General features: G+C 47.0%; 2 protein-coding genes and 1 long non-coding RNA gene across 5 annotated transcripts; 1 reads left to right on the top strand and 2 right to left on the bottom strand.

Moving 5' to 3' along the window:
• Positions 1-253: 253 nt before the first annotated feature.
• PEX11B (peroxisomal biogenesis factor 11 beta) lies at positions 254-9,013 on the bottom strand. 2 transcript variants are annotated; one of them, XM_002715647.5, is made up of 4 exons: positions 8,710-9,013; positions 7,793-7,908; positions 7,171-7,372; positions 254-1,441 (listed from the first exon to the last, which is right to left on the bottom strand). In XM_002715647.5, exons 1-4 carry the CDS (start codon positions 8,763-8,765, stop codon positions 1,036-1,038), a joined length of 780 nt encoding a protein of 259 aa, XP_002715693.1. In that variant the 5' UTR covers positions 8,766-9,013; the 3' UTR covers positions 254-1,035. The 2 variants fall into 2 exon arrangements, with proteins under 2 accessions (XP_002715693.1, XP_008262763.1); XM_008264541.4 differs by lacking the exon at positions 8,710-9,013 and adding an exon at positions 8,519-8,658.
• An 8,409-nt stretch (positions 9,014-17,422) lies between these two features.
• Positions 17,423-19,157, bottom strand: RBM8A (RNA binding motif protein 8A). Of its 2 annotated transcripts, none has more exons than XM_002715645.5 (6): positions 19,043-19,157; positions 18,734-18,793; positions 18,525-18,602; positions 18,203-18,339; positions 17,763-17,899; positions 17,423-17,654 (listed from the first exon to the last, which is right to left on the bottom strand). In XM_002715645.5, the coding sequence occupies exons 1-6, from the start codon at positions 19,107-19,109 to the stop codon at positions 17,609-17,611; spliced, it is 525 nt and encodes a 174-aa protein (XP_002715691.1). In that variant the 5' UTR covers positions 19,110-19,157; the 3' UTR covers positions 17,423-17,608. The 2 variants fall into 2 exon arrangements, with proteins under 2 accessions (XP_002715691.1, XP_051713294.1); XM_051857334.2 differs by having other exon boundaries at positions 18,525-18,599.
• A 101-nt stretch (positions 19,158-19,258) lies between these two features.
• On the top strand, positions 19,259-21,393 carry LOC138850551 (uncharacterized). Its single transcript, XR_011390470.1, has 2 exons — positions 19,259-19,386; positions 21,095-21,393. It is a non-coding gene; the product is annotated as an uncharacterized lncRNA (long non-coding RNA).
• The last annotated feature ends 2,906 nt before the right edge of the window (positions 21,394-24,299 follow it).

Genomic DNA, 24,299 nt, shown 5'->3' with positions numbered 1-24,299 from the left:
ATTAAACTGCATCCCCTCCCCACACTCCAAGTCCTCAACCAGGCTATAAAAACTTCTTGAAGTTTCTGGTGAGAACCGAGGAACTTCTTAGCATTTAGTATGTCCACTACCTAGTATTTTGCCCTTCACATTGTAGATGCGCAATAAAAACCTGTGAGTAATGATGTTAGTGGAAAACCCCATGGAAAATGTAAACCACAGTGATAGGAACAGGGGCCTCAAATGACCAGAGCATGAGTGACCAGACCAAGTGTTGATGAGCAAAATGATCTTTAATTTGCTGACCTGGAAGAGTAGAGGGCACGGGCCATACCTATTTACACTGAATCACTGTACAATATTTACAAGATGCTAGAGACAGCATTGTGCTAGACAGGCAAAGAATGAGTAAGAACAGGTAGGGATCAGAGCTCTGAAATAAAAGTAAGCAGAAATCTGAAAATTTAAGTCCAGGAAGGGTAAGGACCAAATTATGAAGGAGGCTGGGGAGGGAGACATGGGGGAAGAGGAGGAAGAATCAGTAACCTATGGTACAAAGCTAGGAGAGTTCACTGGGATATAAAGTCTTAACATTACAATTTGGAATTTGAAAGAGGAAAAATCTGTCACAAGCTACCTCTGTGAGAAAAAAGAAGGTAGTTAGAATCTTACAGACCACACCTTATACCTCCTCTATCAAAAACTAATTTTGCTGATAAAATTCTTGGACAGAGGACTGAAAAGGTAAAAAAGAGATGTATAGTGACAGAATCTTACACAGACTTAAGAGAGACAAAGTACTGAAATGTCAAGAGAGACACAGCAATGAAAGAGGACAAGAACAAAAGCTCAGGCATACCTGCGGATTACAATCACTACTGATTTCACAGTCACCTTTCCTTATCTCATTTTCCCCAAAGCTCCTCCCTCCACTTCTAAAATCACTGGATTTTAACTTTAATCCAGGAGCAGCATTAGAATAAGGCCGGTACAAGAGGGATGATGTAAGATTCCATCTCAGCGAATCAGGTCCCTTCCTTATCTTCTACCAGGATGTTAGGGCTTGAGTCGTAGCCAGGGACAGATTAGGGTGAGGATAGACAGGATGGAGGACACAAGGCCACAAAGCCCCACAATCCCAGGGCCACAGCGCCAGAGGCCTAGCTTGTCCAGTGGAATGAAGAGATCACAGGCATTTCTGACCACATCCAGGAGCAGCGGGGGATGACCTCGAAGAACCCGAGCCAGAAGTAGGACTCGGAGCCGAAGCTTCAGAGCCAGTTGGGGAAGGCCTCCTCCTGGAGTCCCTGGGCCCCCAGGCCCCCCAGTTTCAATTGCTCCTGGAACACCTCCTGCAGAACTCTTCAGTCGCCGGCTACAAGCTGAAGACTCTTGTTCCATGAGTAGGCGAATCTCATAAGCATCACGGCTCAAATTCATGATGAGGGAAAACAGATAGTACCTGAGATACATAGGGCAGAAGGGTCAGTAAGGGCCTATACACTTACTGATCATATCCAACATATCACTTTAACAAAGGGATTGATTATACTTTAAGGGCATGTGTTTGTCCTAGTAGTTAAGATGACCACATCCCCTATCAGAGCACCTGGGTTCAATACCTCGCCTCCAGCTACCGACCCCAGCTTTGTGACAATGCATACCCCAGGAGGCACCAGTGATGGCTCAAATAATCGGGTTCCTGCCACCCATGTGGGAAACCTAGTTGAGTTTCTAGTTCCTGGCTTTGGACTGGCCCAGCCTTGGTTGATGTGGGCATTAAGGGACTGAATCAGTGGATTGGTGCACTCTCTTTCTGCCTCTCAAGCAAACATATACATTGAAATAAGTCACACATACATAAAAAGACAAATACTGCATGATTTCACTTATCCGTGGAATCTAAAATAGTCTAACTCGTAGAAGCACAGATAGAATGGTAGTTACAAGGGGTTGAGACATGGGGACACGGGACGATGTTGGTCAAGGGTACAAAGTTTCAGTACTGCAAGATGAACAGATTCTGGAGATCCAATGTACAGCATGGTAACTATAGTTAACAACATTGTATTGTGTACTTGAAATTTGCTAAGAGGGTGGATCTTGAGTTTTCTTATTTTAACAATGGTAACTATAGGAGGTGATGGATACATTAACTAGCTAGGTTGTTGTGATCATTTCACAACATGCATGTATAAAATATGGAGCTGTACACCTTAAATTTCTACTTGGCAATTATACCCCAACAAAAATTAAAGAAAAAAATGTCCTCCCCCACCTTCTAGAATTAATATGTGTTTATATGTACTTTAAGATCTTGGTTTAAAATTCATGAACATCACACAATCTTCCAAGATCAACCTCAAATTTCATGTCTCCACTTGGCAACCCCTTAGCACACACACATTCAACCTGACATACAAAATGCAAACTTGAAAGAACAAACTTCAGTTGTTTCAGAGATGCAGACACAGCATAGATCATCTAAAATGCAATCCTTTAAGAAGAAGAAAGAGGCACGGAGGTGTTAAGTAATTGCCACAGGGTGGAAGTTGTGTGGCACCGGGTTAAGTTGCTGCTTGGGACACCTCCAGCCCCTCTCAGAGTACCTGGTTCAAGTCTTGGCTACTTGGCTTCTGATCCAGCTTCCTGCTTATGCACCTGGGAGGCGGCAGACGATAGCTCAAATACTTGAGTCTCTGATGCCTATGTAGGAGAGCTGGATGGAGTTTCTCAACCCTGGCTTCAGCCTGGCTCAGCCCAGGCTGTTGCAGGTCTTTGGGGAGTAAACCAATGACTGGAATATTTCTCTGTCCCTCTGTTTCTCTTCCTTTCAATTAAGTGAGCAAATCTTTAGGAAAAATAATTTTCTTAAGTACAAAATCTGGGGCCGTTGCTGTGGCACAGTGGGTTAACGCCCTGGCCTGAAGTGTCTGCATCCCATATGGGTGCTGGTTCTAGTCCCGGCTGCTCCTCTTCCAATTCAGCTCTCTGCTATGGCCTGGGAAAGCAGTTGAAGATGGCCCAAGTGCCTGGGCCCCTGTACCCGTGTGGGAGACCCAGAAGAAGCTCCTGGCTTCTGGTTTCAGATCAGCGCAGCTCTGGCCATTGCAGCCATCTGGGGAGTGAACCAGCAGATAGAAGACCTCTCTCTCTGTCTCTACCTCTCTCTGTAACACTGCCTTTCAAGTAAATAAAATAAATCTTTTTTAAAAAGTCCAAAATCTGTTTATTTTTATTTTTTACTTATTTGAGAGGCAGAGTTAGAGAGAGAGGGAGAGACAGAGGGAAAGGTCTTCCATTCCCTGGTTCACTCCCCAAATGGCTGCAATAGCCAGAGCCGAGCCAATCAAAGCCAGGAGCCAGGAGTTTTTTCCTGGTCTCAGGCCATCTTCCACTGCTTTCCCAGGCCATCAGCAGAGAGCTGACTCAGAAGAGCAACAGCCAGAATTCGAACAGGCGCCGATATGAGATGCCAGCAACACAGGCAGAGGCTTGGCCTACTACACTACAGCCCTGGCCCATTTTTTTTTTTTTTATTTTTAAAACACTCTGACAATGATGGGTTGTACTCAATAAATTGTCATACCTTCAAAATATAAACTAAATTTAGCCACAGCATAAGACACTCTCTTTTTCTCCCTGGACTACTGCTTTAATACTTTTTGTTTTTAAATAATTTATTTGAAAGAGAGAGAGGGAAAAACACTCTCCCATTGCTGGTTCACTACTCAAATGGCCACAATAACCAAGGCTGGGCTGGGGCCATGGCCAGGAGCCAGGAACTCAATCTAGGTCTCCCACTTGGGTGGCAGGAACCCAATTACTTGAGCCATCTTAAGCACGGAAGCTGGATTCAGGAGCTGGAGCCAGGGAGTGTACCCGGGTACTCCGATCTGAGACATGGTGTCTTAACTGAGAGGCCAAGTACTTGTCCTGCTTTAATATTTTAATCGGTTTCTCTGTGGTCATATTTGCTCCACCCTCAAAAATCTTCTTTCTTAAAGTAACTAGCATAAATATACATCACACTATTATTCTCCTTCCTAAAACTCCATGGTTTTCTTCCTATCACATTTAGAAAATACTCTAGATACCTTAGACAGGTTTAGAGATTCAGCATCATCTGGTCCCTGCCTCTTTAGCTTTATCTTGTACCATTCTTTCCCTTAACCACTATGCTCCCAGCAGGTTGGTTTCTCTCTATGCTTTGCACCCATCAAACTTGTTCCTGCTTAATGTGTTTGCACCACCTAGTCTCTCTACCTGAAATATTCTTTCAGAATCTTTATGTGGGGCCGGCATTGTGGTGCAGTAGGTTAAGCGGCAGTTTGATGCCAGGATCCCATATCAGGTGCTGGTTTCAGTTCCAGCTGCTCCACTTCCGATCCAGCTCCCTGCTAATGTACCTGGGAAAGCAGTGGAAGGTGGTCCCCGTGCTTGGGGCCCTGCCAACCATGTGGGAGACCCGGATGGAGCTCCTAGCTCCTGGTTTGGCCCAGCCCCGGCCATTGCAGCCATTTGAGGACTGAAACTGCAGATGGAAGGTCGCTTTCTCTGTCTCCCTGTTTTAACTCTGCCTATTTCCAAATAAATAAAAAATAATTTTTTTAAAAAGAGAGATTTCTAGCTTGCTTAGACCTAAAAAAATAAAAATAAAAAAAACTTCATGTGGCTGGCTCTTTCTGGCTCTACAGATCTAAGTTTAAATGTCAACTCTCCAGAGAGACCTTCCCTGACCCTATAATCTAAAATAGTGAGCTACTCACTCTCTACCACATGACCCTATTTTAATTTCCTGAATAGTACTTGCCACTATCTGATATATTTAACTAAGCATTTATTCATGTGTGTCTTTACTACTATGTAAATTCCATAGGAGTGGAGGCCTTGCTCATTTTTTATTTATTTTAAAATGTTTATTTATTTGCTTGGAAGGCAGAGTAACAGAGAGAGAGAGAGAGAGAGAGAGAGAGAGAGATCTTTCACCTGCTGGTTCACTCCTCAAATAGCTACAATGGCCAGAAGCCTGAAATTCCATCAGGTCTCCCATATGGGTGGCAGGGGTCATGCTCTTGGGCCACCTTTTGCTGCAGGGAGCTGGATCAGAAGTGGAGCAGTCAGAACTGGAACAGGTCCTCCAAGATGAGATGCCAGCATTGTAAGTGGCAGCTTAACCTGCTGTACAACAATGTAGCCCCCTGTTCCTTTTTTAACCATTGTATGTCTGTGTCTAGACCAGTGCCTGACACATAGTAAGAGCTCAATAAATATTTGTTGAATGAAATAAATAAATTTAGCAACAGACTCTGCTAGGAGTGACTTTTCCATACAGCTCCAGTCATGCCTCTGCCCCCACCACACATTGTGAGCCATGCTATAGTTGTAAATCACTGAGAAAGGCAAGGCAGCAATGGAGATAGAAACTTGCAAAAGAACAAAGGCAATCATAAGGAAGCAAAGTAAAATACAAGTGACATATCCAGTCATCCCTTGGTATCCAAGGAGGATTGGTTCTAGAATCCCCTTCAGCTACCCAAATCTGTGCATGCCTAAGTTCTTATATAAAATGGTATAGTATTTGTATATACACTGGATAAGTCCTCCCATTCATATCAGGGTACCTCCCCTTCTCTTGCCCCACTGCAATCCATTTTCCACATCTTAGCAAGAGATGCTTTTTTTTTTTTTTTTGACAGGCAGAGTGGACAGTGAGAGAGGGAGAGACAGAGAGAAAGGTCTTCCTTTTGCCGTTGGTTCACCCTCCAATGGCTGCCACGGCTGGTGCGCTGTGGCTGGCGCACCGCGCTGATCCGAAGGCAGGAGCCAGGTGCTTTTCCTGGTCTCCCATGGGGTGCAGGGCCCAAGGACTTGGGCCATCCTCCACTGCACTCCCGGGCCATAGCAGAGAGCTGGCCTGGAAGAGGGGCAACTGGGAAAGAATCCAGTGCCCCGACTGGGACTAGAACCTGGTGTGCCGGCGCCGCTAGGTGGAGGATTAGCCTATTGAGCCATGGCACCGGCCAAGAGATGCTTTTTTAAACACAATTTGAAACATGTCATATGCCTGTTTAGAACCCTTCAATAATGTCCCATTGTAACTTCAGATAAAATTTAAACAGAACAAACAAAATCTTACCATTGCCAAAGTCAATGAATGTTCTGGCCCCTGTCTATCTCAAATTTGAAATTATGTTCTTTACCCAATATTGTTCAACAAACTGGCATTCTTTCCATTACTCTAATTCCCTGAAGTTTTTCTTGGTTCAAGGCCTTAGAATGTACTGTTTTCTCTGTTAAGAAAAGTCTTCTGGTATTATTGGCTTTTTTTTTTTTTTAATATTTATTTGAAAGGCAGTGATACAGAGTGAGAAGGAGATGCAGAGGGAGAGGTCTTCCATCTGCTGGTTCACTCCCTAAATGGGTGCAATGGCCTGGGGCTGGGAACTTCATCTGGGTCTCCCACATGGGTGGCAGGGGCCCAAGGAGTTGAGCCATCTTCAGCTACTTTCCCAGGTACATTAGCAGGGAGTTGCATTGGAAGTGGAACAGCCAAGACTCAAACTAGCATCCTTATGGGATGTGGGCGCTGGAGGCGGCAGCTTAACCCATTGTACCACAACCACAATGCTAGCACCTATTGTTGACTTTTATCTAACTCCTGCTCAGACTTCGGGTCTCAACTAAAGTATTAGTTTTTCAGAGTTTTTCCTTTGTAATCTTTCTTAGCTCCCCTTGTCATATTCTCTAATAACATCCTATACTTTTGCACAAATCTGATTTATTTAATATCTGATTCTACCAATAGACTAGAAGCTTCATGGGAGCAGGCACCATATCTGCTTAGCTCTTTGCTTTATCCCCTGGCCCATAGTCAGCATCAAATATTTTTGGAATGAATGAATGAGCAGGCAGTGAGGGAGGCATAACCTGTGGTGTAGACAGAAGCAGAATTGAAGTAATATAATATCTTGTCTTGCCCAATCTTAAGTCATTCATCAATGCAGGAGCATCTGTTTTCCATCTTCCTCTCCTTGTTATTCTCGGATACTTTATCTAAACGAAGCTTGGAAGCTAAGTGATGAAGACTTATATACTTCAGGACAATCCTGAGAGAGCTTTTCTCTCAAAAAGGTAAGCTACCCACTATGGAGGCTACAAAAGGTCTTGTAGGATAAAAGGATATCAAACCTGAAAGAACGCTGAGCCCACTTCTCCTGATCCACACGGGGAGCTAATCCAGACTTTCCAGCCCACAGGACATTGTCACAGGCGAAGTACAAGGCTCGATTGAGGTGGCTAACAGTGATGCAGAACCTCAGGACCACATCTGATAGGTGCACAGCTCTTTTGGCTGACTCAAGAGCATCTGCTGAGTTGCCCAGGCGTAGCACTTGTGGAGATGAGCAAGGGAACACAAGGGTTTGGAAGTAGAAAGGCAGAGAGAAAGAAAAAGCAAGAAAGCAAGAGGTGAAAGTTGAGCAAAAGACAGTAACAAATAATAATTTTTTTTTTAAAAAGAAACAGTTCATTCTTTTTTTACTTCAAATTTTAATTATTTTTTGCCCCAGATTAGTTTTGTTAAACTTGCTCCCATTCTTTCCCATCTTCCATTACTTCTTTATCCTCTGCTCTTGGATCAACCCAAGGCACGCAGAGGTGCAGAGCCCAGTGAGGGAGAATTGGCAGAGAAGGGTAAAAAAAAAACAAAAACAAACAAACAAACAAACAAAAACCAAGAAGGAGGGGCTGAGGGAGAACACCCAGGGACGGAGGAAGGGCTGGGGATAGAAAGAACGGCACAGTTACTTACGCTTCCTGCCCAGGCTCAGATGGCCCTCCAGTTGCCGAATCTGTTTCTGTAGCTCAGGACTGGCCCCGTGTCTCTGCAGTGCGTGGCCAAGAAGGGAACAGGCATACTGGGCGGCCCTGGGGGAGAGGACAGGCAAGGTAAAGTGGAGACCTCCTTGACCTCCTCTCAGATCGGTGCTCCATAGGGCAGCGCGCACTCCCGTTTGGCCCAGCTAGAGCCCATTCCCTGGCCTCCTCATTCAGCCCGCATCTCACTGTTTCTCCTCCAGGTCAGGGAAAGGGAAAAGCATAAGGAAACAAGGGCCTGGCAGGGGGTGGGAAGTAGTATTCAGTGTTGAGAAAAGAAGGGGTTTGACCCTGATGAGGCTGGAGGGGGCCGACGAGGGGGCAGCGGTCGGTATCCCGGGAGCCCCGCAGTGTAGCACCGCACTGGACGCGTGAGGCAGGGGCGGGAAGCTGGAGGGCAGATTCCTTAGAATAGGTGAACTAAGAGACTCAAGGCCCTCGAGCTGATCAAGACCAAAAGACAGGAGGCGGAGGACCTCCTGGGCGATAACAGGGTGAGGGGACACAAAGTGGGAACGCCTCCTTCAGTCTGGGGGACAGAGTTCCGGTCGCCATGCCCCGCGGGGCGAACGTTCTTCATTCCACCACCGCCCAAGGAGGAAACTGTTGGTCTCAGTGGACACGGCAACCCTGGGCGGTCTCCCCACTGGCCCACTCGTGCCTCAGTTTTCCCATATTTCCCGTGAGCAGAAAAGAATCATCTCTTCATGGCCGGCTCAAATCTGTCCCTCGCGGTCCGTTCGAGCCCCCGTAGCCGGAGTTGACCCTTTTTGACCCCCGTAGCCTGAACTGACCTCGCCTCACGAGGCTCTCCCTCTGCCCGCCCTCCCCGCATTCCTATTCAGGCCGCACCTACACAGTCGCTCCCGGGCCTGACTCTGAGCACTGAAGCGGACCCAGGCGTCCATGACAGCGGCAACCCCGGCTCCGCGGCCCTGCTCCCGCTCCACTTCCCGCCCCTAGTCACGCCTCCCAGGCGACCCAACGGTGCCGCGCGAGGGACAAACAGCATCAGAAAAGAAAGCGAGTGGAGCAGGCCCTTGAAGCGGAAGTTTGGGACGCGAAGCGCTTGTCTCTACACCGACACCTGCGTGATATTGTGCGTGTGCCTCCATCAGAGCATCCCTATTCCCTAAGCTCTCTATTCCCTAAGCGCGCCTCCGGGGGAAGCTTCTCCTTTAAATACTCAAGACCCAGGGCGGGGCCTGCAGGGGTTGGGGCGGAGCTAGAAAGCGCCTTGGCTATCTCCAAGCCTGGCAGCTGGGAGTTTTCCCTGCCCCTTAGGGTGCGCCCGGCGCTATACACTCCACGCACATGCACGCACGCTCCGGACGGCTCGAGGGGCTAAAACGGTCTAAGGCAATAGAAGCCCCAAGCTCAGACTAGCCTAAGGAAATAGGCGCATGATTAGCTCCAGATCCCCGTTCCCTGCAGGACCCTGACAGCTGGACAGATGACCTTCAGAACTGAAAGTCTCCAGAGACAGAGCGGAGGAAATTCGCAATTACTAGCTTCAGATCTTAAAAAGGAGGGCAAAGCATCAGTGGCCAAAGCTAACCGCTTCATACTACTTCATTGCCCCCACCTTTCCCTTCCAGGACATCATGTCTGCAGGCAACGACACTCCCTGGGGGTTAACAGGTATGGGCAGGATCAGGCGTGGAGGTGGAAGTCTCAGAGCTGCCCACATTCTCAGCTGCAGCCAGGGTTCGAGATGGAGTGACCACTGTGCCGTTTGTTTCTTTGACTGGAGGAAAACTGGCTGTGCTGTGGTCAGTGACAAGGCAGCGACCCAGCCGGCTCCGTCCCTCTCCGGGTGGTGACCCTCCGTTCTTTTAGCAGTTGCCGACTTACTGGTCACTTTTGCGGTTATGCCCCTAGATGCCACCTGGAATATCACTGTTCAGTGGCTTGCTGGGGACATTGCTTATCAGACACTCATGTTTCTGAAGCTAACGTGATGTATGCCGCAGCTTTCCTTCCTGTGGTCTTTGGGTTTGACTGCCAGGCAGCAATACTCAACCCACTTGGACTCTGCTCAGGTAGAAGGGAATTTCTTGGGGTAGCTTGGGGACTTAGCTTGCTGCTTGCCTTGCCCCAGGTAAGTGACTTGGGACTCAGGGCTGGGCTGGCCTGGACAGGGCTTTGGGTGTCAGTGTGCCAGGCCACCATTAGCCATTAACCTGGGAGGCAGCCTCCGCTGTTTTCTACAAGTTATTATCATGTGCGTGTTAGTTTACACGTTAAGAGCCTACTTTTAGCCCATGAGAGTTTCCCAGGCATGGAAAGCCAAGGCACTGTGGCAAACAACAACAACAAACCCTAAATGAAAGATCTCTGTGAGATCCCAGCGGAAAGAACGGGCCATCAAAGAAGGAGGTACCTTTCTCTGAAGGGAGGAGAGAACTTCCACTTTGAATATGGCCTTGTCTAAGTAAGATCAGAGTTGGTGAACTCAAGAGGCTTCCATAGCCTTGGCAGCTCATGACAAGAGCCTCGGTCATAAATAAGAGTGTCAACTGTTAAATCAACAATGGGAGTCACTGTGCACCTGCTCCCCATGTAGGACCTCTGTCCTTAATGTGTTGTACTATGCAAATTAACGGTAAAACTACTACTCAAACGGTACTCTATACTTTGTGTGTCTGTGTGGGTGTAGTTTGTTGAAATCTTTACTTAGTATATACTAAGTTGATCTTCTGTATATAAAGATAATTGAAAATGAATCTAGATGAAGAATGGGATGGGAGAGGGAGTGGGAGATGGGATGGTTGCGAGTGGAAGGGAGGTTATGGGGGGAAAAAGCCGCTATAATCCAAAAGTTGTACTTTGGAAATTTATATTTATTAAATAAAAGCTGAAAAAGAAAAAAAAAAAAGAGCCTACTTTTAAAGAACACCCTGGGCCTTATCCTTCAGGATCACTGCACCGTGCTTTGTCTCCACCTTTTTACATCTTCCCAGTTCCACCACCCTCAGATTAGTGCAGAGAAACTCAGGTGAGGGAAGAAACACACCGGAGTCCATTACAAAGAGTGAAGTCATGCTTTGGGTAAAACTTGGTGGCACATTCATTCATACATTTAAAAAATCTGTGTTCAGGTTAAAATGCTAAGGGTACTGCAACAGTGTCCTGACTCCAATAAATGAAAGTACTGAGACAAGTGAAGCAATTGAAGTGTTATGCTAAAGTAAGGAGCTAAAGAACACATCCCCCACTCCACCCCCAGCCCCTGCTGTTCCAGAGACGTTAAAACTTGATTGTCAGCTCTCTCATGCTCTCCTCCTCTCTCTTGCCCTCTCACCCTCTCCCCTGGGCCATCGGGCTTCCCCCAACAACAATAAACCTTTCCTTTAAACAAAACAAACAAACAAAAACTTGTTCAAAGATAGAGGTTAGACAACTTAAAGCAGGAGAAATTATAAGGAGTACAGAAGGCAGGGGATCTCGAAGTGATTGATGCTAACGTTGAGGACTAGAAAATGCTAAGTAATGATCTAAAAAGGAAGGGCCAGATCACAAATGTTTGTGCTTTACCTTGAGGACAGTGGAAAGACACCAAAGTAGGGAAGATATTCTGATTTTTTTTTTAACTCTTACTGTGGAATGAGTTTGTTAAAACTGGAAACACAAGGTGTATAGTGGGTTAAGATGCCACCTGCAGTGGCAACAGTTCTAAGGACTAAAAAAATATTGCTTCCAACCGTTTGTTGCAAACAGGACCTCTACCACCCCAAGCATTAAATAGAAACCTGCTGCCACAGTCCAGTAGGAATTACGGTAAAGTTGGTTTTTATGAAGCAAATTTTAGATGTAGACTAGGATTTCAAATACCAAAGTTTCTGTTGCATTATTTGCCTATTTTGTTTTCCGAGTCTAGGCTCTAACACTAACTATAAGGCTTGGACTCAGTTACTTGAAATCCATGGGCCACAAGATGATGGACTAGATGAAGTTTTATCCTTTCCAACAGCCAAACTGACAATTGCAGTTTCTATTTGTTTCAATGGCAAGCCAGTCACGTGTATAATACAGATGCAGAAGGTGATATATATTGGGTTCAAAATTAGAGTCATTTTGGATAAACATTGTAAACCTTCATTTGAAAGGCACAGAGACAGATGGACAGAGATCTCCCATCTACTGGTTCACTTCCCAAATGCCTGCAATAGTTTGGGCCAGGCTGAAGCCAAAAGCAGTGAACACAATGAGAGACTCCTACATGTAGCAAGTACCAGACCCAACCACTTGAGCCATCACCTAGTTACTGCCTCTTAGGGTGTGTCTAAGCAGGAAGCTGTAACTGGGAGTGAAGCCAAGACACTCGCATATGGGATGTGGGCATTCCAAGTGGCATCTTTTTTTTTTTTTTTTTTTTTAAATATTTATTTACTTATTTGAAAGTCAGAGAGGTCTTCCATCTGCTGGTTCACTCCCCAGTTGGCTGCAACAGCTGGAGCTGTGCCGATCTGAAGCCAGGAGCTTCCTCTGGGTCTTCTCATGTGGGTGCAGGGGCCCAAGGACTTGGGCCATCTTCTACTGCTTTCCTAGGCCATTGCAGAGAGCTGGATTGGAAGTGGAGCAGCTGGAACTCGAACTGGCACCCATATGGGATGCCAGCACTGCAGGCGGTGGCCCTATCAGCTACGCCACAGCGCCAGCCCCCACAAATGGCATCTTAACTGCTAGACCAAATGTCCATCCCTGGATAAACTGGCTAACATGTGGTTATTTAAAATATCAGCATCAGGGTAGGCATTGTAGTACAGAGTTAAAGCCATGCTTGGAAATGCCTGCATCCCATTTTCAGAGTGCTGCTTCCAATCCAGCTTCCTGTTAATGTATCCCAGGAGGCAGTGGGTGATGCCCAACTGCTTGTGCCCCTGCCACCCATGTGGGAGATGCAAATGGGATGCAAATGGGATTCGGGCTCCTGACTTCGGCCTGGCTCAGTCCCAACGGTTTTGAGATTTGGGGAATGAAGTAGTGGATGAAGATCTGTCTCTCTTGCTTTGCCTTTCAAATACATGAAAATAAATGTTAAAAAAAATTAGTGTCAAATTTAAAAAGTTTTGACAGTATAATTTTTAAAACTTATTTATTTATTTGAAAGTCAGAGTTACACAGAGAGAGGAGAGGCAGAGAGAGGTCTTCCATTCGATGGTTCACTCCCCAATTGGCCGCAATAGCCAGAGCTGCGCCAATCCAAAGCCAGGAGCCAAGAGCTTCCTCCAGGTCTCCTACGTGGGTGCAGGGGTCCAAGGAGTTGGGCCATCTTCTACTGCTAGCCCATGCCATAGTAGAGAGCTGGATCGGAAGAGGAGCAGCTGGGACTTGAACCAGCACCCATATGGGATGCCGGCACTTCAGGCCAGGGCGTTAACACACTGCGCCACAGTGCCAGCCCAACAGTATAATCTTAGTGTAGTGGGGGTATTAGTAGGTAGGAATTATTTTTGTAGGGTACAGTTCCATGTTATCAGTTGTTGAAAGAGAGATTTTTACAATAGATGGTAAACTGCATATAAAAATAGGAGAAAGGGGAAATACAACAAACATATATAAACAAAGCTATGCACCAAACTCTAGATTCAAGAGCTTTCACTATTTTTATACTCACATTCAGTACTTCTATGCATAACAAACAAACAAAAAACCCTCCAAAACTAAACCTAACAAAGCAGCCAGAAATATTCATACAAAAAACAGAGGAGGAAAGACCACTCAGGAGTAGCTGAATGGTCCGATTACACTGATCGTTAACTTCAACTGTTCTTAAAATTCTCTGGCTGGGTCCCACGCTATGACGCAGCAGGTTAAAAGCTTCAGCCTGCAGTGCCAGCATCCCATATGGCAGCTGGTTTGAGTCCCGGCTGCTCCACTTCCAATCCAGCTCTCTGCTATGGACTGGGAAAGCAATACAAGATAGTCCAACTCCTTGAGCCCCTTTACCTGTGGGAGACCTGGAAGAAGTTCCTGGCTCTTGGCTCCAGACTGGCTCAGCTCCAGCTTTTGTGGTCATCTGGGGAATGAGCCAGTGGATGGAAGATCTCTTTTTCTCTGGCTCTACCTCTCTCTATAACTCTTTCAAATAAATAAATCTTTAAAAAAAATAAAAAATTCTATGGCTTTGGCTGATACTATTACTCTCCTTTCACGTAAGTCCCTCATGCCTGCTGAAATCATTTTCCCAAATGCCTTATATTTAGGAATCTGGTACCTACTGAGTTTACCTTTCATCAAAGTAATAGCAGCTTGGTATAAAAGAATGGAATCAAAGCGCTCTAATCTTTCAGCTCTGAACTGAAAAAATACTCATTACTGAGTCAATCCAAAAGCCCAGCTACTTATCAAGAAGCGGGAGGGGCAGCCAACAGCATCTGGAAAATGTTAAACTTTACTATTTAGGGGCCGGCGCTATAGCGAAGTAGATCAAGCCTAAACCTCCAGGACCAGCATCCCATATGGGTGCTGGTTCATGTCGTGGCTGCTCCTCTTCTGATCCAGCTCTCTGCTATGGCCTGGGAAAGCAGAAGATGGCCCAAGTGTTTGGGTCCCTGCACTCATGTGGAAGACCCGGAAGAAGCTCCTGGCTTCGGATCAGCTCAGCTCTGGCATTTGCATCCGTTTGGGGAGTGAACCAGTTGATGGAAGACCTTTATCTCTGTCTCTCTCTGTAACTGTACCTCTCACATAAATAAATAAAATCTTAAATTTTTAAAAATTATTTAAGTTTCACTATTACACGTGTAATTGTACATAGTTACTAAAGGTTACTTAAGAGTGGTTGCAAAGTAACCTCAAATTTTAGCAGCATTGATTTTATACAGTATCTTTTTTGTTTTGTTTTGTTTTGTTTGTTTGTTTTTGACAGGCAGAGTAGACAGAGAGAGAGACAGAAAGGTCTTCCTTTGCCGTTGGTTCACCCTCCAATGGCCCCCGCGGCCGGCGCACCACACTGATCCGAAGGCAGGAGCCAGGTACTTCTCCTGGTCTCCCATAGGGTGCAGGGCCCAAGCACTTGGGCCATCCTCCACTGCACTCCCTGGCCACAGCAGAGAGCTGGACTGGAAGAGGGGCCACCGGGACAGAATCCAGCACCCCAACCGGGACTAGAACCCGGTGTGCCGTGCCGGCGCCGCAAGGTGGAGGATTAGCCTAGTGAACCGCGGCGCCGGCCGATTTTATACAGTATCTTTTCCCACAAAATTTATTGACCTATCAGGAAAACCATTTCGGCTAATGAGGTGGTAGAGATTATCATCCTTCCATAAATACAGTGTAATTTTAGAACTATACTTAAGAAGCCTGGGTTAAGTTCCAGGCTTTAACAAAATGTTAGTACCATGTTCAAGCCTAAGGGGAAGACAAATATTTTCAAGATAGTGCTTTTTGAAATGCCACTATGGATAGCCATTACTTGGTGCTGCAACACTCCATGTGGAATTCAGGGTGAACTGGGAGGAGACAGTGTGACACAGCGGGGTAGGCTGGGTGGTGCTGGAAACCAGTTCCAATAGTCCTCAACTCCACTCCAGCCATTCTTGTTCCATACTGCCCACCGTGCTGGCTGGCACTCTCCTCCTTCACTTAGTGTCACCAAAAGCAGCTACAAGGCTTGATGGCAAGAGACTACTTATAGCCTCCTCACCTTCTGCTGCCTCTGTGTGACTGCCATGGCCATCTGTCATAGCCAGATCAATCACCCTCAGTGTTTCCAGTCTCCAAACAAGAGAGGGGAGCTGTGGTGAGATTCCAATTCTCAAGCCTTTTTCCTTACCCTCAGAATCATGCCCTCTAAACAGACAGATTATTTATGTATCTACATAACAGCTATCGAAAAGTCACTAAACCAAAATGAGATCCTAACCACATCCCTAGCACCTGATGGGGGAGATCTTATTGAATGCTTTCAATTCTTAATAGCTTTTGCTAAGCTGTTAGCAAGGTGAGGACTGGGATGAAAGGTAGTAAGTAGACTCCTTGAACACAGTCAAGTCTTTTTTTTTTTTTTTGACAGGCAGAGTGGACAGTGAGAGAGAGAGACAGAGAGAAAGGTCTTCCTTTTGCCATTGGTTCACCCTCCAATGGCTGCTGCGGCTGATGCGCTGTAGCTGGCGCACCGCGCTGATCCAATGGCAGGAGCCAGGTACTTCTCCTGGTCTTCCATGGGGTGCAGGGCCCAAGCACTTGGGCCATCCTCCACTGCACTCCCTGGCCACAGCAGAGAGCTGGCCTGGAAGAGGGGCAACCGGGACAGAATCCGGCGCCCCGACAGGGACTGAAACCCGGTGTGCCGGCGCCGCAAGGCGGAGAATTAGCCTAGTGAGCTGCAGCGCCGGCTCACAGTCAAGTCTTACAGCAGACTTGGTGGCTTCATATAACAGAGCATCTCAATCAAAACCTTTTCTACCCTGTGAGGGGAAAGGATTCCACACTGGCAGGATGGGAAGAGCAGGGTGTGCAGCATTCTCCTCCTTGTGGGGGAGAGTTCCTTCTCACTATCCATATAGCAGTTCACACTAAGTTGAACTGGTTATGCATTTGAGTATATTTTCCAAATTCTCAGCCTTTGCTGGTCAATTTGCCCTCTACCACTCCTTAGACAATCACCCCATGTTCATCTTTGGGCCCTGTGACTGGCCCTACCTATCTAGCTGGCCTTCGTCCTCTGCTGGACACCATACTACCTACTGGGTGTGTGGTACTGGCTCTCCCCTTCCATGATAACAGAAGTCCCTCCCAGCCTAAGCCCCATCTTTTCCTCTCTGGCCTCCTGAAGGCTCCTTTGGATCCCCTCCTCTATGGGACCTATGCCCTTGGCTGTTGAAGAAGGCATCAATGACTTAAATATACTCCTCTAGGGAAGGAGGACAGGGAGCATGCCCCAACAAGATTCAAGCCCTCAGACAGCTGGAAGTACAAATATAACATCAAAAAGGGAAAGAAAAGCGAAAGAGACATTCCTACAACACCCATTTGCTCACAACCCAGAACACAGGACCAGAGTAATTACTGTCTAGAATCTTACAAACATCTCACTCACTTCTACCCTCGCTCTTAGCATCCACAAAATAAATAAATAAATACAGCCATGTCTCTAACCCTTCTGAGACTTGAGACTATGTCTACTATAGAAGCCTTTTTTTTTTTTTTTTTTTTGACAGGCAGAGTTAGACAGTGAGAGACAGAAAGATCTTCCTTCCGTCGGTTCACCCCTCAACTGGCTGCCACGGCTGGCGCACTGCGCTGATCCGAAGCCAGGAGCCAGGCACTTCCTCCTGGAAATTGATCTCCCATACGGGTGCAGGGCCCAAGCACCTGGGCCATCCTCCACTGCCTTCCTAGGCCACAGCAGAGAGCTAGACTGGAAGAGGAGCAACCGGGACTAGAACCCAGAGTACCAGCGCTGCAGGTGGAGGATTAGCCTAGTGAGCCGCGGTGCTGGCCTACTATAGAAACTTACATAGAATTCAGTCCTTGGGAGAAGTATCTTCACAATGACCCATACCACCTTTCTATAAACAGTGCCTCAAGACTTTCGATATCAGAACAGGAAAAATGATTTTAAATGTAGAAAACAAAAGAAAAACATTTATTCATGATTCAAAAAAAAAAAAAAAAAAAAAACAACACTAACTGATAGGGTGAGACGTTAAATATAAACAGTGAGCTTCAGTGGCCCTATTCCTCCCAAGACTGAATGGCCAAACGGAATCTTGCGGAGACCACCTGGATAACACAGGAGCTTTCAACGTCGTCTCCGGTCTGGACTCCTGCTGCGTCTTCGGCCACCTCTAGCATAAAGAGAGACGAGAAGTTCATCAGATGGACATGACACAATGTCCCTGTTCTGTTCTGCTCACACTTCCTTCACCAAGATAGTGTTTCCCTCTCCACTTTACCTCCTCTTGCCCTTGGGTGGACCTCGAACAAAACACCAGTCCACGCTGATCGGCTGTCCCATCAAATCCTGGCCATTGAGCCCCTCCATAGCAGCCTGGGCCTCCTTGTATGTTTCATACTCAACTAGAGTATATCCCTAAGGCAAGAGAACAGACAGGTATTGAAACACTCATTGCACCAAGCCTCATTGAATATCTTCTCAAATCTAAACTCACAATTAAGTAGAAAAACTGGTACATTTCCAAGGGTGAATGTATACCATTATTCCTACTATATACATATCGTATGCCTGTTTCTGTCTCTTTGCTGTGTCTAACAAAATCAATTTCCAATATCATCTTATTTTAACTTTACTCTGCCAACCACACAAACATGGGCGGTAAACTACCAATGCTGTTTAAAGGGAAGACACGCAGCAATCAAGTGTCAATCAGGATACCTTCAGGTATCCTGTACGTCTGTCCAGGTTAAGGTGGATATTTTTTATTTCCCCATACTCTGCGAATTTGTCATGAATGTCTTCCTCAGTGGCTTCCTCGTGGACTCCAGTAACGAAGAGAATCCAACCTTCGACAGCTGTTGAGAAAAGTAGGAAAGCTGGGTGAGCACACGAGAGGCAGATGTCTCCGCAAGACACTTCAGTGCAGACTCCAGAGCCTTGGTTAAGGTTAAGCTATCTCTGATGCCACCCCTACTGTATTGATCTCTGTTGCTCCTATGTGCCTACAGACACAAATCCCCACAGGTTTCATTTCACTCACAGCGTTGTGGTCCGGGTTCATCGCCATCCTGCTCCACACTGTCGTAATCCTCCCGCATCCGCGCCCGTGACCCCTCTTCTATAAGAGACACACAAGAGATCACCGCAAACTTCCCCCTTCTCCCACCGTTCCCCCGTCTGTCGGGCAGAGACTCCGAATCTCCTGACTCGCCCTTTCTGACCCCTCTATCCCATCTTCCCCCAACTCACCCGAGCCAAAGCCGCGGCCCTTTCGCTTCTTTGCTTTTTCTTTCAGTTTGTGGATGCTCTCTGGAGCCCCCAAAAGAAAAAGAATGAACAATAAAAACAAACATCGTTTGAAACAGTTTTTTCCCAAGCCGACGCCGCCACCACCTCCAGTTTCAGTCCCTTCCCGGTACCGCCCCCATTCCTCCCAGAGGGGGTGGGGTCTCTAACCCAACCAGGACCCGGATCCCGGATCCCAGTCAGGGAGAATTTTCCTATTGCGCCCGCTCTCGCACCTTCCCCGCTTCCCGTAGCCGCCTCCTCTCCCCTCACCGTCCCCATCCTCATCCATGGCGAAATCCTCGCCCCCGGCCTCGTGAAGATCCAGCACGTCCGCCATGTTGCCTCCGAGCGCTCGTCTCTGCCGCTCACTAGGCGCCTCGGGAAACTGTCGCAGAGGGGAAAGGGCCTCAGTCAAGTCGACCAATCAAAGGCTACCTCTAAGTCCCGCCCCCTGGCGCGCTGAAAATACGAAATGGAGGCGGGGCTAGTTCGGGAAGAAGCCGGAACTGTTCCTGCAGCCATTTTGAGCTGGTTGCGAGCTAAGTGCACCGCGTTGTGGCGGGCGGAGGTCGTGCCTTTCTGCTAATTACGGTAGCGGACGAAAAATGCTTACAGTGAGTGCCGGCCTAATTTCTAAGTTAGGGGGTTGCTTTCCGCCTCTTTTCATCCCAAATTATGAAGTGGATTTTGAAGCAGGTTTTTTTCCTCTTAAACTTTTATACCTGTACCCAGTTCCGAGGAGCACTCAACGTAGATCAGAAACTTTTTTAAAAAAATTCGTTAAGGGGCTGGCGCTGTGCCTTAAGGTTAAGCATCGCCTGCGGTGCCGGCATCCCATGTGGTTGGGACACCCGGTTGGTGTCCTGGCTGCTCCACTTCTGATCCAGCTCTCTGGTATGGCCTGGGAAAGCAGTAGAGGATGGCCCCTGCACCTGCATGGGAGACTTAGAGGAAGCTCCTGGCTTCGGATTGGCTCAGCTCCGGCAGCCGTTGAGGCCATTTGGGGAGGGAGCCAGCAGATGGAAGACCTTTCTTTCCCTCTTTCTGTAACTCTGCCTCTCACATAAATCTTTGAAAGAAAAATTAGTCAGCAATGCCCACTCCCAACAGCTGCTTCTGGAACATACTGAAGGAAAGGAACACAATATGGTTGCCATATAGCAACTTACCTACCGTCTGTGGGAATTAAACGGCCTTAAACAAAATAGGGGCTTTAATTTCTTTGAAAAATGGTACAGATATTTGACATTTAAAAACCTAGGAGGGATCTGTATTCTGGTAAAAGGAGTTTAGCCACTGCCTGCGGCGCTGGCATTGCATGTTGGAGCACTTGGAGTTCTGACTACTCTGCTTCCAATCCAGCTCCCTGCTGATGTGCTGGGCCTGGGAAAGCCACCGCGGATGGTGGGCTAACTACTCCCCTGTCACTCGGTGGGTGACCCGGATGGAAGTCCAGGTTCTTGGTTTGGCAAATGAATCCGCAGGTAGAAGATGTCTTCCTCTGTCTCTCCCTCTGTGTCGCTCTGCTTTTCAAATGAATAAATCTTTAAAAATAGGAGCCCATGTTGTAGTGTAGTGGGTTAAGCCTGGCATTCGAGTTCTAGTCCCCACAACTCCACTTTCCATCCAGCTTCCTGCTAATGCCCCTGGGAAAGTAGGGGAAGGTGGCCAAAATCTTGGGCCCCTACACCCATGTGGAAGATCTAGATGAAGTTCCTAGCTCCTGCTTCACCTGGCCCAGTCCTGGCCATTTGGGAGGTGAACCAGTAGATGGAAGATTTCTCTGTCGCTACCTCTCACTAACCTGCCTTTCAAATAAATAAATCTTAAAAAAAAAAAAAAAAACAACTAGGAGTTGCGACAAAAATCCCTATTTCTCTTAAATTCTGGAATCTTCATGTAAGCTTTCAGTAACATTGGGCTGCATATTCACTTATTTATTAATCAGTTATGAAGGCCTTTATGTGTGTACAGAGGAGGCACTGGGACTATAAGGACAAAAAGTGGCACCATCAACACACTGTAATAATAGCACAGTATGAAAGTGGAAATTGCTGTCCCAAAGTGCTACAGTCACACAAAGAAAGTTTCCAGGGCTGGGAGGGCTTGGCATTTGAGCATTCTAGGATGAGTAATTTTCCAATCAAAGCAATTGTGTTGAGATTAGGTCACACTAATCCTCTGTTCTCATAGATAGTGAGGTGTTCTTAAAAAATCAGCTGGAGGCCGGCGCTGTGGCAAAGTGGGTAAAGCTGCTGCCTGCAGTGCCAGCATCCCATATGGGCGCCGGTTCGAGACCTGGCTGCTCCACTTCCAATCTAGTTCTCTGCTGTGGCTTGGGAAAGCAGTGGAAGATGGCCCAAATCCTTGAGTCCCTGCACCCTGCGTTGGAGACCCAGAAGAAGCTCCAGGCTCCTGGCTTTGGATTGGCAGTTGCAGCCAGATGAGGAGTGAACCAGCACTTGGAAGACCTCTGTCTCTCTTTGCTTCTCCTTCTCTCTCTGTGTAACTCTGACTTTCAAATAAATAAATGTCTTTCAAAAAAATAAGTTGGTCATTGTACCTATGAAAAACATTAAATCTGTTCTCTTTATATTAATAAAAAAAATCAGTTGGCCATATCCCTACGTAAAACCTTTTCTTGATGTTTTGTTGCACATGATACATTACAAAATCACACTGCTTTACTTACATATATTATCAACCTCCTCTACCAGTAACTTTTATCTTAGCCTGCACTTTGTGTCAAATGTGGTGTGCAACTTTGTGTTCCCATGGCCCTTTCTCTAGTTCCTCATACTGCTGGTTCAGCCCCATCCTTTAGGTCTCAGTACTGCCATCCACAAAGGGGAATTCTCTACCCTATTCTGTGTTTATTTCCTTCACAGAACTTAAATAGGAATCTTTAATTACCTTGTTTATTTTGCAACTTGTTTACTGTCTGTTTTTTTCCATTAAAATGTAATACTTAACAGCAAATATGCCGATTTACAACTATATCTCCAAAGTTTAGCCCAGCGCCAGCCTCATAGTAGACATTTGGTAAATCTTTATTGAATGAATGAATATTTTTTTTTTTTTTTTTGACAGGCAGTGTGGACAGTGAGAGAGAGAGACAGAGAGAGAGGTCTTCCTTTTGCCGTTGGTTCACCCTCCAATGGCCGCCATGGCCAGCGCACTGTGGTCAGCGCACCGCGCTGATCCGATGGCAGGAGCCAGGAGCCAGGTGCTTTTCCTGGTCTCCCATGGGGTGCAGGGCCCAAGCACTTGGGCCATCCTCCACTGCACTCCCTGACCACAGCAGAGAGCTGGCCTGGAAGAGGGGCAACCCGGACAGAATCCGGCGCCCCAACCGGGACTAGAACCCGGTGTGCCGGCACCGCAAGGCGGAGGATTAGCCTAGTGAGCCGCGGCGCCGGCCTGAATATTTTTTAAGATTTATTTATTTGAAAAAGTTACACAGAGAGAAGGAGGAGCAGAGAGAGAGAGAGAGAGAGAGAGAGACAGGTCTTCCATCTGCTGGTTCACTCCCTAAATGGCTGCAATGGCCGAAGCTGTGCCAATCCACAGCCAGGAGCCAGCAGCTTCTTCTGGGTCTCCCACATGGGTGCAGGGCCCCAAGGACTTAGACCATCTTCCACTGCTTTCCTAGGCCATAGCAGAGAGCTGGATCAGAAGTGGAGCAGCCAGGACTTGAACCGGCGCCCATATGAGATGCTGGCACTGTAGGCAGCGGCTTTACCAACTATGCCACAGCGCCGGCCCCAGAATGAATGAATATTAATTGCAAAAAAATTGTGTATACCTGATACTATATGACTGGGAAGTAAAGCTGGAAATACAGTGTTGGGTCAAAGTGCCATACTAAGGGTTTTGGAATTTATTTTGTAGGAAGTCATTTTTTTTTTTTTAAGATTTATTTATTTGAAAGGCAGAGTTACACAGAGAGAGAAAGAGAGGCAGAGAGAGAGAGGTCTTCCATCCACTGGTTCATTCCCCAAACGGCCACAATGGCTGGAGCTGCGCCAATATGAAGCCAGGAGCCAGGCGCTTCTTCCAGGTCTCCCATGTGGGTCCAGCAGCCCAAGGACTTGGGCCATCTTCCACTGCTTTCTCAGGCCATAGCAGAGAGTTGGATCAGAAGAGGAGCAGCCAGTACACAACCCGGTGATCATATGGGATGCCGGCACCACAGGTGGATGCCACAGCGCTGGCCTTCAGGAAATAATTTCTCTACTTCAAATATCTGACTATTTATGACTTTTAAAAAAGATTTATTTATTTATTTGAAAAGCAGAGATAGAGAGAGGGAGAGGGAAAGGGAGAGAGAGAGAGATCTTGAGAGATCTTCCTTCCACTGGCTCACTCCCCAAATGGCTACAGTGGCCGGAGCTGGGGCAATCTGAAGCCAGGAGCCAGGAGCTTATTCCGGGTCTCCCACATGGATGCAGGGGCCCAAGGACTTGGGCCATCTTCTACTGTTTTCTCAGGCCACAGCAGAGAGCTGGATTGGAAGTGGAGCAGCTGGGACTCAAACTGGCACCTATATGGGATCCCATCACTGCAGGTGGCAACTATACCTGCTATACCACAGCATCAACCCCGTCTATGATTTTTAACATTTGCAAATAACTGCCATATTACTTTTTGCTTAGTATTTTTCCTTAAATAGACTGTTTAAAAAGTAAACCTTGTGGGGGCCATGGGTCAATCCAGCTCTCTGCTATGGTCTGGGAAAGCAGTCCTTGGGCCCTTGTACCCATGTAGGAGACCCAGAAGAAGCTCCTGGCTCCTGGCTTCGGATCTGCCCAGCTCCAGCCGTTGCAGCTATCTGGGGAGTGAACCAGCGGATGGAAGACCTCTCTCTCTCTCTCTGTAACTCTGCCTTTCAAATAGACAAACAAATCTAAAAATGAAAAAAGTAAACATAGGGGCAGGTGTTTGGCATGGCAGTTTAGAAGCACTTGGGATCCCAAATCAAAGTGCCTGGTTTGAGCACACTCGTCTTCTGATCCAGCTTTCTGCTAGTGTTCACCATAGCGTCAACAGACTATGGCTCAAGTACTTTGGTCCCTGCCACCCAGGATGAGTTCCAGGCTCCTGGCTTCAGCCTGACTCAGCCCTGGCTGTTAACAGGGCATTTTTGGGGTGTGAAACAGCAGGTGGAAGATACATTCTTCTGTTTCTCTGCCTTTCAAATAAAATGAAAAATAAAAATGGAAAAAAAGTGTTTTTCTACTAAGATAAGGACGTAACTAATTTCTTTTTAAAGATTTATTTATTTGGAAGGCAGAGTTACAGAGGCAGAGGCAGAGGCAGAGAGAGAGGTCTTCCATCCAATGGTTCACTCCCCAAATGGCTGCAATAGCTGGAGCTGGGCCGATCTGAAGCCAGGAGCCAGGAGCTTCTTCTGGGTCTCCCACATGGGTGCAGGGACCCAAGCAGTTGGGCCATCTTCTACTGTTTTCCCAGACCATAGCAGAGAGCTGGATCAGAAGTGGAGCGGCCAGGACTCTAACCAGCACTC

The sequence above is a fragment of the Oryctolagus cuniculus genome, chromosome 7, assembly GCF_964237555.1.
Source record: "Oryctolagus cuniculus chromosome 7, mOryCun1.1, whole genome shotgun sequence".
In the NCBI taxonomy this organism is placed as follows: domain Eukaryota; kingdom Metazoa; phylum Chordata; class Mammalia; order Lagomorpha; family Leporidae; genus Oryctolagus; species Oryctolagus cuniculus.
The sequence above is the reverse complement of the archived record's forward strand: the minus strand, read 5'-3'. Positions and strand labels throughout refer to the sequence as shown.

Excerpts from the sequence above, each read along its gene's own strand:
- RBM8A (XM_002715645.5), bottom strand. The coding sequence starts at position 19,109 with ATGGCGGACGTGCTGGATCTTCACGAGGCCGGGGGCGAGGATTTCGCC. Across the intron at positions 18,603-18,733 it reads GGGCCGCGGCTTTGGCTCGG|AAGAGGGGTCACGGGCGCGG; the intron begins GTGAGTTGGGGG and ends TGTCTCTTATAG. Across the intron at positions 17,900-18,202 it reads GACGTACAGGATACCTGAAG|GGATATACTCTAGTTGAGTA; the intron begins GTATCCTGATTG and ends CTCTTGCCTTAG.
- PEX11B (XM_002715647.5), bottom strand. The coding sequence starts at position 8,765 with ATGGACGCCTGGGTCCGCTTCAGTGCTCAGAGTCAGGCCCGGGAGCGA. Across the intron at positions 7,373-7,792 it reads TCTGAGCCTGGGCAGGAAGC|TGCTACGCCTGGGCAACTCA; the intron begins GTAAGTAACTGT and ends CATCTCCACAAG. Across the intron at positions 1,442-7,170 it reads TGGGCTCAGCGTTCTTTCAG|GTACTATCTGTTTTCCCTCA; the intron begins GTTTGATATCCT and ends TATGTATCTCAG.